Source organism: Synchiropus splendidus, chromosome 16 (assembly GCF_027744825.2).
Source record: "Synchiropus splendidus isolate RoL2022-P1 chromosome 16, RoL_Sspl_1.0, whole genome shotgun sequence".
NCBI lineage: Eukaryota > Metazoa > Chordata > Actinopteri > Syngnathiformes > Callionymidae > Synchiropus > Synchiropus splendidus.
This window is the reverse complement of record NC_071349.1, coordinates 15,242,131-15,257,689: the sequence shown is the minus strand read 5'-3', so window position 1 is coordinate 15,257,689 and position 15,559 is coordinate 15,242,131. Positions and strand designations below refer to the sequence as shown.

Here is a 15,559-nt window from a genome sequence, read left to right as displayed (position 1 = left end):
GTCTTATTTGTCGCGTTTCACTTTTGTTATGACGTTATTTTTGAGTGTCTAAAACCCCACAACACTAGTAATAATTAAAAGTGAAAAAAAATCATTCTCATAATAACAATATTTAAATATTATTTATCTATAATTTAATTTGGTTCGATCATCTTTTTTTTTTTTTTTTTTTTTTTGACGGTATTTTTTTATGGAAAGACACTGCCACCTGCTGCACGATAATCGTCCTGGCAGCCTTGGAGAGTGCAATGATTTTAATCTCCGAATATAGAGTGTCTTAAAACAAACGTTTTGATTTTAGAATTATGGTCTAAATTTATGCAATTGTGGGGTCAACCATTTATTATTTATCAATTATTTATTTATTTTCATTCACTTCTATTTTATTAGGTGGTGGCCTCGTTTTGTCTTTTAAGGCTGAATAATAAAAATAAAAAGGGAAGCTATGCTGGTCTTGATGTTAATTTCTTCAGCCGACAGAAAGGACTTGTTTATGCTAGTGACGCATCCAACCCAGCAGGGGGCGCTGCAGACGGGACTCGACTGCACTAGGCGCTGCTGAGGTTGAGCATCAGTCGGTTCTGAAGAAGCTCGGTGCTGCTGCAAGGACCGAACCTCTCACTCGCAGGTAGGACACTAACACAACATCCTCTTTAAATAGGAAGCGCGAGCGACTGCATACACATGACGTCACCACCCCCGTCAATGACATCGCGCAGGGAAACCGTTATGTGTGTTGTGTTTTTGAAGTGTGTGGATCAACAGAGTGAAAATGTGGAGCGGTCCGGGTCAGGAGCGTCCTGTGGGGGGATATTCTTGGTCCTGGTAGCGGCCCCAGAGACCACAGACCCAGTTTAGGAGATTCTCTGTGGTTCTCTGTCTCCATAGTAGACAATGTCATTAGTTTATACGTATTTTTCTAAAGAGTGTCTGGATCTTGCTGTTGTTCTTAAGCTTTTTGTCAATAAAGTTTTCACTAAATCGCAATTATTAATTATAACATTTATTATTTCCCCCCCCCCATGGACTCTCTTTTGGATTTAAATTGTTGAATACTGTTATTAGTATTATGAATATTTGTCCTATTTGAGATTTCCTTTTTATTTAAATACAATGTATATTTCAGATTTATTTTATATTTGTTTTTATTCTGTCTCACGTTTTTGCGAGTAATTCTACCTTTTTAATGAAGTCATTGAATTGTTGAATTTTACTTCTTTATAGCTTTGTGATTTTATTGTAACTGGTATATTTACTGATAATAGGTTTTATATTACATATTTTATGTATTATACAAGATAATATTTCTTATTTTTATTATTATTCTATTTTATTTGTTGTTTTTATTTGATAGATATATTTTTTCTATATTTGTAGTAAATTATTATTGTAAAAAACATTAAATTGAACGCAATTCCTCCAGTGTATAATTTAATATTTGTAAATGCCTATAATTATCTAATAAAAAAAATGAACGTTACGTTTCTTTTATATAAATTTGGATTTGATTCTGTTTATGAAAATTGTGGGGTTTTTTCTGTTGTTTCTATTTGAAGTTAAAAGTCATAAAATCTTTGAAGTATAATTTGAAGTCATGATCTGCCTCTCAGAAATGTTCACCAGGATGTTGAAGCTGCGGCTGCTCAACGCCGTGGCTCCCGCCTACTTCTTCTCCGCCACGGCTGCCACCTTTGTCCTCCACTTTGCCTACTTCCTCCCCACAATCTTCCCAAGCCTGGACACGCCGTCTGGGGGCTCCATGACGCTCCACACTCTGGTCTTCCTCTTCATGATGTTCAACGCTCTGGGCAACTACATGATGACCATCAGGTATCCCGCCGCCAGCGCCAACGAGCCTGCCGTGCCCGTGTGCTCGCCGCACTGCTCGGACAAGGTGGACGCCCACTACCTGCTGAACGGCCGGCACTTCTGCAAGCTGTGCAAGAAGGTGATCCTGAAGAGGGACCACCACTGCTTCTTCACCGGGAACTGCATCGGCAACAAAAACATGCGCTACTTCATCATGTTCTGCATCTACACGTCCTGCACCTGCATGTACTCGCTGGTGCTGGGCGTGGCCTACCTGACCGTGGAGTACCAGCTCTCCTTCGAGAACCCCCTCACCTTCCTCACCCTGCTCCCCCTCTCCACGGGATACTTTTTCATGGGTGAGTGAACTCTTCACACCGTGAAGGCGACATGACTCTTATGACTTCCTCCCCAACAGGGTCCATCTCCGGCCTGCAGCTCTTCCTGGTCCTCATGCTCTACGTGTGGCTGGGGATCGGCCTGGTCTGCGCTGGCTTCTGCTGTCAGCAGGTCCTCCTGGTGGCCCGGGGGCAAACCTGGTGCCAGATGCAGAGAGGACAGCTGGTGGAGAACAGGAACCCCTGGAGGGCCAACCTGAAGGATGTTTTCGGGAGCCGCTGGCTGCTTGGCCTTATCCTCCCCGTGCAGACGGTGGAGAGTGACGATCCTGATGTTCCCAAACAAGACTGAAGCAGTAGGCGGCTCCACAGAGCGGTTATCTGTTCTTGTGCCATAGAAGATATTTAGTGAACATTCCGTACGGACAGGAGCCATATGTGAAACTTATACGCCGCGTCCTGGTTCATCTAAGGTGTAGACAGTGGGAAGACTGACTCCAGTAGAATAGTTTAGCTTGTAGACATTCAACAACCACCGTGACTGAGGAGATCAAACACTGTCCTTGGATTGAAAGCCTTCGTAGACTTTTAGGTGCCTTGGGAAGTGGAACCAGTCCAGCCATACACACGTGGAGTCTGAATATTGCGGAAAATGGGAATGAGTCAAAACCCCTTTCAATATAGAGAGAGGGAGCTGAATATATGTTGAGAGTGGAAGACTTTTGACAGCTTTTGAGTCAACATAATGACAGAACAAATCATATAATACTGAAATACTTGTCATAGTGATGGTAGATTATCATGGTAATGTGAAAGTGAACGAAAACTACTCGCTACAGACTGAGTCTGAGTCAACTAGAGTGATACAGTGAGAGAAAAAAAGAGGAAAATATGATCAATATTTTGGTGGCAGATTTCAGTTTCAGGTGATGCAAGTAGTTCTGGATGAGACGGCTTGGTTAACTCAGAACCCGCTTTGTAGATGTGTGAGAAGCAATATAAAAAACAAATGTATTTTCTGTATTTAGTGCTGCTGGGAGATTACCCATCATGCTCTGCTCAACGGGAGACGAGGATAAGGGCTAGCTGACGGATCCTCGCCACAGCTTGGTTTCCTACTGAGGAGGAGATGTTGGGGGGCCAATACAGGGTATCAACACAACTGTGCCATAAACCAGGACGTTTTGATGATGTTTGTAAGTTACGTTGCTGCTGCAGATGCTGTGTCAATAAAGTTTCTTTTTTTTCAAATGATCGCATCCATTTCAGTGTCAAAATCGAGCAGCAAAGGACTCAAACAAGCACTGGTCTTCAACTGTTTTACGATGATAAATTATTAGTCAAAGCATCAGATACAGAAAAGCACATTTTAAACAACAAGACAACAAAAATATTTTCATCCTCAAATCAGAAAAAAAAAATCCTTCCTCTTGATCAGATCGAAGAACCAACAAGTCTTCATGGCTATTTGCCTTTCAACGAAAGAAAAAAAATCTTTGGAGAGTTAAAAAATACATTCAGTTTTTTTTTTCCATTTTCATCGCCACAAAGCAACACAGAGAAGTCAAAAGGCACCGCAACGTTCACATTGTTTGGTCGAGAACTAAAGATATACATGTCTGGTTCGCGAGGGTCAATGTGTCCTAACTCACGGAAACAAACAAGTCGGTTATGATCTGAGCACGACATAGAGCCACACAATCATCTAATTATACGTATTTCAGTACAGCATGTGTGTTCTTATACTCACATGATGTTTAGTGCTAAAATCAGACATCAGTATTATATTCAAATTTTTTAGATTGAGGCTACATTCGCCAAAATAATCGCAGTGCTAAAGTGCAGTAACGTCATCTTCAAATGCTGAATCAGTGTTTGGTTTATGGGCCGTCCGTCTGATTGATCTCGCCAGCCTTTTTAAGGTGCTTAACTGTAACTGTTGAAGTAACGTATGTGACTTGAAACACTGCGTTGAGAACGTCTTGTAGCTACTATCTCTTCACAACCCTAAGACAATTTCCACATGGACACAAAGTAGCTACACGTCCACCTTTCAATGACAAGTGTCATCTCAGTCAGAACAGGCTTATAAATAATACTGACGCCAAGCTGTCGTCCAACAAGCCGACCTGAAGCAAACACATGACTTTACATCAGAAATGGAACCACTTCACTCAAAAAAAAAAAAAACAGAGCACGGACGAGATGTGGAAGTTGAAAAAAAAAACGTCATGTATGATCAGCCCTACGTGACGAAAGCAGCGATAATGCTAGCATGCTGATGGTTAGCAGCAAAGACACTTACAATTCGCATATTACTTTAAAAAAAAATGGATCTGGAGCCCCGAGTGGCAGCTCCGGTTACAGTCCACGTTCCGTCACGTGACCCTTCATTGACTACAGTTCAGCTTCCTTATCATTGTTTCACTAGCATGATAAAACAATATTCTTCCCCAACTCTTTTGTTCGATTAAAACTCAAAAAAAAAAAAAAGCTTTCAAGGGTCACATGACGAGTGTACGAACGAGTATGAACATGCCCTACCTAAATCGCAAATCCAGAATTAAGTCATAATAATCGAAACCGATTTGTGGTTAACATGGAAATTGAGCATCGAGTCAACAAAGAGTTGTGTTCAGAACGACTTCACGGTTCCATTCATACACTGTACGTCTTTGCTTGTATCTCACTGTAACTGGAAAGTGCATCAACTGTGGGTGTAACATTAAGTAAACAAGAAAAGCTCCAGCTTCAGATGTCTGAAGGAAATACACTGGAAATTTCCCAAACAGGAAATGACTGTGTGTCGTTACCACTTTGGCAGGAAGTCACAGTGATGTTTGTTGACATCTTACGCGCTTCCAAATCTTCACTGGCAACCCTCACAGTGATGACGTTCCAATGTACAAAAGGACAGTTGAAGGTGCAACTCCCGAGAATAAGTCACTGGCACAAACGCCATCCCCGTCCAACGTGTTACGAAAAAAAACGTGCTGCGACATTGACACAGTGATCGCTTGACATCTCCTTACTGAAGGACAAGGCATGCGTTGATGCGGTGAAAAGTTGGGGGGCTCCGCATCGCAGTCCTCTCGTACTAAAACCTCCCATTGGATCAACTAAGAGATTATAGGCGGCGGTTTGACACGCTAGCATGCTCGTTACTCCCGCGAGAGAGCTGAATGTGCTTTAGGTTTCTGGACCAGCAGTTCTAACAGGGTTTATTAGGCATTGCAACAGTTCCTCTAAGGACCACTAAGCTTCAAGAGGGCTGGGTTCCACTATGCTACGATGTCACAAATTTCAAGAGATATGTTGCATCATCGAGGCCTGGATACCTGCCATAACTGCCATTAGAAGTGCTGGTCTGGTTCACTCGAGGAGTCACTCCTGTAGTCACTCCTCGCCTGCGTCCTGCAGAGAAAGCTGCAGTTTAGTCCAGAGGTGCGGGTCGCCGCTGTCCAGCGCTTGCAGCAGCAGCTCCGTCTGCGCCTGCAGCTGCTGCAGCTGACCTTGCGTGCGCTTGTTGTCTTGGATCAGCTGCTTGGTGCGCATGGTGATGCCCAGCAGGCCGCACTTGTTGAGGATGTTGTAGGTGTTGCTGAAGCGCTCCTGGGGGTTGGGGGTCACAGCGCTAGTGAGGGTCGGCTGGTCAAGCTGAGTCTGTGCCTGTGATGTTTGACTGTTCATGACCTCAAATATGTCAGCCGGTTCACTAGAAGCAGCCGACGGTTGCGTCTGTGGGCTGGCTGAGCGGTAGTGATCGTGGTGGTGATGGTGGTGTCGCTTCTGCTCGTACGCTGAGGAACTTCCCTTCATCCTGGAGGAGCCTGACCTCTTTGTGGGGACGTCGCCGGGGTGCGGTGCGATTCTGGGGTACGATTTTGGGGCTGGGACTTTGGATTGTCGGGACTGTTCCGGGACTGTTTTTGTTGAGATGCCATTGCAATCTGGCACGACTGGTTGAAGGAGAACCACCTGAGATTGAGGCATTGATTCCAGGGGGGAAGGAAAGCTCCACTGCTTCTCAGCAGCAGCCTGAGGAGGCTGAAGAGACACACTCATTTAAAACTGAAGTCCCAAGAAGAGGTCAAAAGCGTGTCATACCTGCTTGAGGACAAAGTTGTTCATGATGATCATTGGAGGCAAACTGCTGTAGGAGCCGCCCATTAAAGCCATGTGAACGGCAGCGGGATCCTGGACCACCAGCGGCTCCTTCCTCCCCGCATCCTCAGAATCCGTCAATTCTACTGCACTCAGGTACTCTGAGCTGGCGTCTGCAGAGCAGATGGAACAAGACTATGGATCAGCTGCTAACCTTTCAGAAGGGTGGGGAAATGGTGCATGACAGTGATTCATCTTGGAAGAAAACTGCCCATTTATTCCCAACACCACCACTGAGGTGCTGAGGACTATTGCTCGCTGTCAGGCGCAGGACTATTGCAATACACATCCAAGAACCCAAAGACTTCTGAGATACCTGAGAATCCAGAGTCTCGCTCCAGGTCCGACTTGGCGGTTCCAAGATACGTTGACCTGTTGAAAGACGGCGGTTGATGTCGGTCTGGTGTCCTGTAATTACTCATGATGATTCCTCTGGAAACAGAAAACATGTTATTCATAAAGATAGACGTTTCAAAGAGTCTCATATAACAGCAACTTGGATATTACACTTAAAAACTCCAAAGGTGATGTCGAACTGATGGGAACATAACGGTCTATATGTCTAATTTTCTTCATCCCGACTCCGCGTAACGACTCATTATGCCGTTATTGTCGCCTCATTTGCACATGCACAGTCATTTTCATGTCACCGATTCTGCATTATAACCACTGTTTGAACGAGTTAAATCACCTGAGGTGAACTACTTTCCCTTTTTCATCGAGCTATTCAATGACTTTGATTTGAAACACAAATGAACTGAAGAAGCACACGGGAAAATCAGAATACATTTACAGATGCAACATTAAAACGTGGTCTGCAGTATGCCAACCATGGTCACTAAATATGCTAAACGTTCTGAGGGTTTTACAAAACAAGTCGTCAGTGCAGCGTTTGAATCCATCGGCTAACGTTACATAACACCGTAGAACAACACATTAACTGACACAGTTGCGACATACTCAAGGGACGCACTTGAACAGAGAGGTAATCTATAATAGTAAAATATGCTCTTACCGCCACAAAACGATGAATTAAAAGCGAATTTGTTGTTTACTGTTGATGTCGCGTGCTATGCTTCATGATGCTAGCTGCTAACTGCAGCTTGTTGCCAGGCCAACGCAGCTACGTCACTCTACAGCATGTTTTCGTGGTCAAACTCACCAGTTTGCAGCACGGATGTAAAGAATAATGCGAATATCAGAGATTTCCAAGATAGGTGTTTACTCCAAAACAGGCTGCAGCCTTGTCAACACTCCCAAATGTTCTTCTCTTCTTCTGACGTAAGCGACGTCAATGTGCAGTGTCGCAGCCTAGTGGACGTCTGACGATACTACACAAACAAGACGTCATTTTTTTTTTTATTAAAGAAAGTTGAACCAAATAACCAGTTTCCAATAAAAATAAATAGAATAGTTGGCTAAATAGCGGCTTTTTTTCGTGTAGTTTTGTGTTTTTATATGTGCCGATGCTTTCTAAAGGTCTTGATGTTTATTGTTTTGGGGCATCTATTCTGTCTTTGTTGTAATTGACTGTTGCTGCTGTGGCATTTCCCAACTGTGGGACAAATAACTTATCCAATCTGACATAATCTAATTTACTTTGTCTTTTTCGACTATTCCTATGATATTTTGATCAACTCCTTCTCTCCTCACTTCATCCACAGTGACATTCCTGTATGTTATACATCATTTATTTATGTCAATATTATATAAATGAATGTTTATTTGTTTTCAATAATAGTTACTTATCCCCCTTGTATTGTTGCATGCTTTATGTTCCTGTAGTATATTTGTGTAGGTGATCTGGTCCCAAATGAGGGACCGGATTTGTTTTTATAGATCATTTGTAAAGCACCTGAAGATGCAACCTCACTGTATGAGATGTGCTACACAGTTGTGGACCAGGTTGTTCGCCAACCGCCATAAGAGACCCTTCCCACCACCGACTGTCCTCATTGGTTACTTCTGGAAGGCCAATCTGCCGCCTCTAACTACAACAGACTTAACATAACTTCTGTTATTATTGCTTATTCATTATTGCACGACGTACCAAAGCACTTTCCTAGTTGGTGGGACCTTCACTGACCTTGGCAATGAAACTGATTCTGATAACCCTGGCTGTGGAGCTGTCATTGAAAATCTGCAGACACTTTCATCCACTTGGTTTATTTGAAAACATAAATATATATCCATAGTTATCATATTTACATATTCATAATTCAAAAGTGAAGCACAACTGTTACCTGAACGTCCATGTTATGACTATTTTGATGTGGCGACTAAAACAAAAGCACACTGACACCTCTTGTGTGATGCAAGTTGCCGCTAGATGATTTCCGGGAGATCTAACTGTGACAGTCATGATTATAAATGTACTGAAAAGCAGTGAGTTGTTGCGGGTGATTAGAGCTTGACAGAGAAGGAACTGCCGCAGGAGCATCCGTGGTCAGCTTGAGGATTCTTTAGCACTTGGAAGGACGATCGGATCAGCTCCTGGCTGAAGTCCACCGTGGCACCTTTGACGAACTCCAGACTGTCCTGGTCCACGATGATGCCCACTCCACCTTGCTCAAACACTCTTGCGAGCAGAGGGAGAGTGTGAATGAGTGATTTTTGGAATGAAAAATAACCCTGTGAGATAGGAAGTCACCTGTCGTCTTCATTTCGCTTGTCATCAACGGAGAACTTGTACTGAAAGCCGGAGCAGCCGCCTCCTTCCACATAAATCCTCAGGTACTCACCCTTGCCCATGATCTCGCCGAGTCTCTGGGAACACATGCAATTTAAATTATTTCACATATTTAAACAGTACTTTAGTCTGCCTATATGTGTCTTTTACCCTGTGTAGGTGAGATGTGTTGTCGGGAATAAGATGAGTGAGTGAATATTAAACTACGAATGAAGAAGATGATGTGACCAGCTCACCTTCACACACGACTCAGTCAGCTGTACTCTGTCAGCGGTCGGCTGCTGGCTGGGAGACGTGCTAAAAGACCGTGGCGATACTGCGCGTCTCGAGAAAGACCGTGGGATCTGATGCCAGACATAGCTGTTTTTAAGCAGATTGGAGGCGCTGAAACAACAAGATGTAGTGTTATTGATCACGGGGGACAGCAACACCGCGACGCCATCGAGGTTAAAGATACAACAAGAATGCTAGCATGTTTATAATGTTTTCAACATTTACGATCGACAAATTAAGGAACAATTTACCTGAAGAATCCCAGAAGGGTTGGTCTGGTAACACTCGACATTGCTCGTCTAGCTAGTGACATCTTCCATAACAAACTACAGGAAGACCCGCCCCGACAGCGTCGCAGCCAGAACGAAAGCTGCTATTGGCTAAAAAGTGTTATCAGTCAAAATGTCACGCCTTTTTACGATACAATTCGTCAATATGCCTGTCAATCACATAATCGTCCGATTTACGTGAGTATGGGAATTTTAGCTGAATTTTGTCTGTCAGGCACACTAACACAGATACCGGAAGATTTTGTCGACTATACGCGCACAAATATATATATTTCAGTTTTGAACATTGGCATAGTTTATGGAGGACAGAAAACGACAGATAATATTTTATAGAGTGTATTTTTGAGCGGCGTGGCTGACAGTCAAAGTTCGGGACATACAGGCTCGAGTATAAATGAGTGCGTCTCCGGTCTCGTGACAGAAGGAAGTCGGAGTTCAGAGGAGGAGGAAGGTTCTGGGTGAGTGGAAGTAGCAAAGTGACCATCGACGCTGCACGGCTGTCAGGACATCCAAGGTAATGATGTTTATATAGATCTGTGTAGTTTCATTCCGGTCAGGTTGCCGTTTTCGTGTTGAACTTGGAAATCACGGAGCTTCGCTCCAAACTACTGGGTTTGCTTGTCAACACGTTCGACTTCCTCTTACACGGTATCTTCATTTAAAGGTGAAGGAATGGATTTGCGATCTGGACTGTTGATTCTCTCGTGTCTGATTGGACTCACCTGTGCGGTACCGGTGAAATTTGCTGACTGCGGTAAGTGGCGTCTTTACAGCTTTAGTATAATACATTGTATTCCACGTCTTGAACCTTATTGGGTCTATTGAAATAAACTTTTGCATGAAGACGTTATGAAGCTGAGCTCAAATGATCATCTTCTGATCTTAAAGATTTTTTTTATTTTTTTGAACTGGGGACTTCACACCAAACCACTAACATTCATAACTGTTCAGGGTCTACGGTTGGTAAAGTCACCATTGTGGACATTACTCCTTGCACCACTCAGCCTTGCCCACTCCACAAAGGACAGTCGTACACCGTCAACGTGACGTTCAACAGTGGTGAGTTTCTCTCAGATGGACCTGCCTGACTGATCTGTCTTGGGTTAAGCGTGGTTTTGTCAGATGTCGTGAGTCAGTCCAGCAAAGCGGTCGTCCACGGCATCATCGCCGGCCTGCCGGTCCCCTTCCCCATTCCCATTGAAGACGGCTGCGAGTCTGGAATCCAGTGCCCCATCCAGAAGCAGGCCACTTACCATTACATCACCACTCTACCCGTGAAGACCGAGTATCCCACGGTAAGATGTTTGGCAGTTGGAAACCAGTTCTGCTCATTGTTCATTTCCTCCTGGCTCTGAAATGGTCATAAACTTAGTCATCTGATCTTACTTCCCCTCTATTTTGGAGTGCATTTCTACTATATCTGTATATTTGTTTCTATCTGGTCACATTTTGAATGTACTGAATATTTGACTTTTTTTGTTAAAATGAAACCTGAACAGTTAAAATTCTGACTTTGCCAAGAAAGGGTTAACCTTTTGTCACCTGTTATGCCATTTATTTGTGCTCACTTCCTGATGTTTCTGACTTCTCTTCCAGATGCGGCTGGTGGTGAAGTGGGAGCTGCAAGACGACCACACCGATGACTTTTTCTGCATCAAGTTCCCCGTCAGTATCGTGAGCTAGAGGTGCCTCCGCACCGCCTGCCAGGTGTTGGGCCTTTCTTTAAACAGATTAACAAATCGAAATCAACGATTTTAAGATGCAGCATTCCACTTCTGCTCATCCATGATTCATTAACTCAATGATGATAAACAAGAAGTGGGACGATGTCCTGGGTGTGTGGCTGCTGACTTGCATTCCACTGCGGTGCCAAGACTGCGCCGCCGGTTGCATTCTCCTTTGCTTTTGTAATTCTCTCCCACCTTTGTACTTGAGTCAGTCTTGAAATTAAAACTAATAAAGTAACAATTTCAGAGTGCTGTGTATGACTCTAAACTTTGACTTGTCCCCTCCACCACCATGTAGCTGGGCTGCTGCACTTTCTTTAGGCTCTCAAGGTTTATTCCAATGGCTATGACTTGTGTTGCTTAAGAGGCTAGCCAATTTCATTGTTCCACTCCCAAAAGTTGGTTTTTATAACTTCTGGTTTTCATTATGTACAATACACCTTTTGGGGAAGTGTTTTGGTGTGATTCTGTAACTGAATCCTGTTGATCACTTTGGTCGAGTCAGCCATATTCTCCATATTAAAACGGCTGACTCGTGTCTTGCCCAAGGCAACAGGTGTCCCATCGAAACTGGTTTCAAAGGAACAAAATTCCCAAAAGTGCGGGTCAAAATTTGACAACTTTAAGTCCATGAGAACTTGAGACAGTTGAGCTGCCTTGAAGCAAAAACGTGTCCACTTTCCCAAGTTGTATTGCATTCCCTTCCACAAGCTTTAGAATTTTGCATGTCACTTATGAGAACAACCTCTAGATCTGTGCTGCTGAATACGGTTCTCATGGGTCACTATCAATCTGGATTAGAGGCATCTAGTGTTGGTGACTTGAAACCGTAGGAAGCAAATCTGAGTGGAAGAACACATCAAAATTGATTTTCTGTATGTTCTTATGTGCTACAATGAAGTGAGAATCTTTTAGAGACCTGAAAAGGCTGAGCAGCACTGCAACCAAGAGAAGTAGTGGAACCACATAAGATCAAAGAGGAAGTGAAAATGGAGGCGATCACAATGGCATTGGGCCACAAAGCAAGTCAAGATAGCTTGTTCTGTGAAATACTGATATACTAGAGTTGACCCATGACTGTACAATAAAAGCCTCAAATTATATTCAACTTGCTTTTGTTTGCTTATTTGTGTCAGCCTCTGACTTAAACCATTGTCGCCCTATTTTCCATAATTTCTTATTTTATTTTATATTTTTATTTATTTTATTGACAGCACTTTATTCCGAAGCACTTTCCTAGTTGGTGGGATCCTCACTGACCATGGCAATAAATTTGATTCTGATTCTGATCATACAGCAGAGTTTGTTGATCATTATCTCAATCCATTGGCCACCAAACACTAAAGCTACATCAAAGATACACGTATGGTGTTTACATAATGTTATTGTATCACTTTTTTAGTCCGAAATTGGATCATGCCCAATGACTATGGGACTATTGTACTGACAAAAAAATGAGCACTGTTAAGAATCTAATGGATAGAGGTGATGCCTTTACTCATCAGGTATCCTGTGAGCAGCAGAATTACTGGTGAAGTTGGATGAAAACAACTAAATAGTCCTGAAAATTCCACAATTAGCTGAAAAGAAAGGATGAAAATTTACTAAAACTGAGGGGGAGAAGGACATATGATCATAGAAATGACCAGATTTGGACTGTGGGCCTTGAGTTTTGACATGTAAGATTTGCAAATACAACATGGGGAGCAAAAGAAAAAATCCAAGAGAACTGACAACAAATGTTTTTATTCAGTCCTGGTCACTTGCAGCAGCAGAAAGGAAGGTGTGCAATTACGAGCCACTAGGAAGAAAATCATTTTGATCGGTTGCATATGAGAATTGTAACACTCACATTGTTTATAAACCACAAATATGACGGTGAAAGTCAAAACAACTCGTGACTCGGTGAGCCGACCTTTGTCATCACTCTGCTGCAATCGCGAGTGTGTCGTCTTCCTCACAGTGTGAATGCAAATCGACTCCCCCCTAATAAACGTACTCCTACCCTGTTGTCTCCCGCAACAAAAAATCTCTTTCAACAAGATCAGCGACTATAAAAGTTCCCTACCAAAATGACAGCAGGCTTTGTACTTTTCTAACCAGCGGTCAGTCTTTAAGGCAGTGGCTCGCATGCGAGTACAGTTCGGGCAGGAGGAGCGGTGCTGTGGTATAAAAGGTGCAGGAATTCCTCGACAAAGTTACAGGCATGTAACGTGGGGAGGCTGGAAGATCTTTGCACAGTGAGGTCAACACGCTAAAACAACACCGAGTCGTGATATGAAAGCTCTTTGTGGGGGGGGGCAGGCAGGTGAGGAATGTTTCCACTGGAAAACAGCTATTGTCCGTTCTGCTTCAACTTCTCCAGCCGCTGCAGCAGAGCGTTTCCGAAGGCTTGTATGTAACTGGGACTCAGCGTGTCCAGCAGCGAGTAGATCGTCTCGTAGTACTGTGTGTTCAAGTCCTCGTCCACCTGATCGAAGGAGTAGCCCACCACCTGGAGGACGGGAAAGACGTGATTTATTTTCCTCCAAACGTAACCGGCTCATTTGAATCATTCAGGAGACGTCTTACTCTGAGTCCTGCGTCGCTGAGCTCCAGACAGTAGCGGTTTCCCTCCCTCGTCTCTAGATTAATGTAGGCGATATCCGGCGCGCAGTTCAGACTCTGCGACACGTGCATCTCTGCCACTGCGAAAAGCACGTCGTTGACCACAGCCTTGGCGTCCAGTCTCATGTCCTTGACGCTGCCGAGGTCCACGCAGTCATCGTCGTACTTGGACAGCATGGTGTCCTCGGGCTGGCAGTCCACCTCCATCCTCTAAGACACAGTTACAGAACACAAAATGTAATGAATAGAGTGGTACCTCGGTTCTCAACCAGAATCCGTTCCAGACGGCTGTTCGAGAAGCGAATTGTTAGAAATCTGAATTAATTTTTCCCATAACAACGAATGGAAAAAGAAATAATGCGTTCCAAGCCTTAAAATAGGCAATGTAGGAGTGAATGTAGAGTGTCTGCTGCAGGTGGCTGTTCCTCTATGTGTGTGGCCGCTGCATCTCTCGAGAGACGTCACTCACTCTGCAACCCTGGTGCGTGTCCAGCTCTGAATGTGCGCTTCTGTGCAGTTTGGCTGTGGCAAAGTCATAAACCAAGTAACGCTCTGTCCCAACCTCATCCCTGTCCCAGCTCCAGCCCACAACAGGACATCAAACCCTGGAGTGGAGGTGTGGAGAGCGAGCGCCTCCCCTGTGACACTCGACCACGGTCCAGTGCGGAGACAGGAAAGGTTTTACACCTCAATATGAAGAAAAAACAGTCAGTAAATGGAGCTAACGGGACACGTCTGCATACAGAGGCTGCGTTATACACAATAACAAAGCGTGTCGTGGGTCCGTCGGTCCGCGCACGTTATGTTTTGTCCAGCTTTTTTCAGGGGCGTTCGAGTTCTGGATTTTCATTCGAAATCCGAAGCAAAAAAAAACCCCAAAAAAATCTTGAAATTTTTGTTCGAACTCCGAGTTAGAAGAGTCAGATGAAGATGGTCACAGTTAGAGAGGCCAGGTGTTTTGGACACAGGGAGAGAGACGGAGAATGTTGGTGATGGGAGACACCAGGAAGAAGAAAGTGGAAGACCAAACAAAGTGTTTAAGTAAGTCTGTCTTTCCAGGGTGTCCCCTGGCTCGCACCTTGTGTGAGGCTTCAGCACCAGGAGTGTCTCACCCTCCCTCTCTTCTCCAAGTGTCTCTCACACACGCATATAAACACTTTCTACTCTTGGATCACAACAGTTTTAGCAACGCCATTTCTAACTGTGTCTACAACGGCAGTACAGGCGATTTGTTCCCCGACAGGAAGCTACTTACTAGCGTCTTTTGCTTATGACGTCATGCATCCGTATGGCCAGCCAAACCTCCGCATTGAATTAACTGTGCCATTCGGGAAGTAATTTCACTGGGTTTATAAAGATCGGCGATGCGGTTTAAAGCATATCACCTCCTCACTGGTGCTTGAGCTTCTACTTCTGGAGGCTTCCAGCGGTGACACCGAGCTCCTCCTCGACCAGCGGGTTCAGGCTGAACAGCCTCCGTTACGGAGCAGCGCCGCTACTTTAAACCTACAGGCCGCGAAACCGGCTGACGTTTTCCCTCTAACGCACTCGCTTCGACACGTTCAACTACTTTAGCGCATGGAGCGTGAAGCGGTGGGCGTAACACCGACTCCAACATCCGCCATTATGTGACGTTCATCCCCTGCGCGATGACGCAGTGAC

The 15,559-nt window shown here is 44.2% G+C and overlaps 5 protein-coding genes across 11 annotated transcripts; 2 read left to right on the top strand and 3 right to left on the bottom strand.

Moving 5' to 3' along the window:
* The first annotated feature begins 557 nt into the window (after window positions 1-557).
* zdhhc22 (zinc finger DHHC-type palmitoyltransferase 22) lies at window positions 558-3,363 on the top strand. The gene is made up of 3 exons (XM_053845163.1): window positions 558-628; window positions 1,611-2,168; window positions 2,228-3,363. Exons 2-3 carry the CDS (start codon window positions 1,613-1,615, stop codon window positions 2,497-2,499), a joined length of 828 nt encoding a protein of 275 aa, XP_053701138.1. The 5' UTR covers window positions 558-628; window positions 1,611-1,612; the 3' UTR covers window positions 2,500-3,363.
* Window positions 3,364-3,452: 89 nt separating this feature from the next.
* cipca (CLOCK-interacting pacemaker a) lies at window positions 3,453-7,602 on the bottom strand. 2 transcript variants are annotated; one of them, XM_053845161.1, is made up of 4 exons: window positions 7,474-7,602; window positions 6,628-6,743; window positions 6,255-6,424; window positions 3,453-6,194 (listed from the first exon to the last, which is right to left on the bottom strand). In XM_053845161.1, the coding sequence occupies exons 2-4, from the start codon at window positions 6,731-6,733 to the stop codon at window positions 5,544-5,546; spliced, it is 927 nt and encodes a 308-aa protein (XP_053701136.1). In that variant the 5' UTR covers window positions 6,734-6,743; window positions 7,474-7,602; the 3' UTR covers window positions 3,453-5,543. The 2 variants fall into 2 exon arrangements, with proteins under 2 accessions (XP_053701136.1, XP_053701137.1); XM_053845162.1 differs by having other exon boundaries at window positions 7,327-7,476.
* Window positions 7,603-8,461: 859 nt separating this feature from the next.
* Window positions 8,462-9,617, bottom strand: isca2 (iron-sulfur cluster assembly 2). The gene is made up of 4 exons (XM_053845576.1): window positions 9,525-9,617; window positions 9,237-9,384; window positions 8,962-9,077; window positions 8,462-8,889 (listed from the first exon to the last, which is right to left on the bottom strand). The coding sequence occupies exons 1-4, from the start codon at window positions 9,584-9,586 to the stop codon at window positions 8,715-8,717; spliced, it is 501 nt and encodes a 166-aa protein (XP_053701551.1). The 5' UTR covers window positions 9,587-9,617; the 3' UTR covers window positions 8,462-8,714.
* Window positions 9,618-9,943: 326 nt separating this feature from the next.
* Window positions 9,944-11,531, top strand: LOC128747464 (NPC intracellular cholesterol transporter 2-like). Its single transcript, XM_053845361.1, has 5 exons — window positions 9,944-10,077; window positions 10,228-10,317; window positions 10,515-10,622; window positions 10,686-10,858; window positions 11,160-11,531. Exons 2-5 carry the CDS (start codon window positions 10,236-10,238, stop codon window positions 11,244-11,246), a joined length of 450 nt encoding a protein of 149 aa, XP_053701336.1. The 5' UTR covers window positions 9,944-10,077; window positions 10,228-10,235; the 3' UTR covers window positions 11,247-11,531.
* A 1,489-nt stretch (window positions 11,532-13,020) lies between these two features.
* Window positions 13,021-15,549, bottom strand: gskip (gsk3b interacting protein). 6 transcript variants are annotated; one of them, XM_053844305.1, is made up of 4 exons: window positions 15,283-15,549; window positions 15,153-15,215; window positions 13,862-14,107; window positions 13,021-13,784 (listed from the first exon to the last, which is right to left on the bottom strand). In XM_053844305.1, exons 3-4 carry the CDS (start codon window positions 14,102-14,104, stop codon window positions 13,626-13,628), a joined length of 402 nt encoding a protein of 133 aa, XP_053700280.1. In that variant the 5' UTR covers window positions 14,105-14,107; window positions 15,153-15,215; window positions 15,283-15,549; the 3' UTR covers window positions 13,021-13,625. The 6 variants fall into 6 exon arrangements, with proteins under 6 accessions (XP_053700280.1, XP_053700277.1, XP_053700279.1 ...); XM_053844302.1 differs by lacking the exon at window positions 15,153-15,215 and adding an exon at window positions 14,367-14,535; XM_053844304.1 differs by lacking the exon at window positions 15,153-15,215 and adding an exon at window positions 14,367-14,419.
* Window positions 15,550-15,559: the final 10 nt, after the last annotated feature.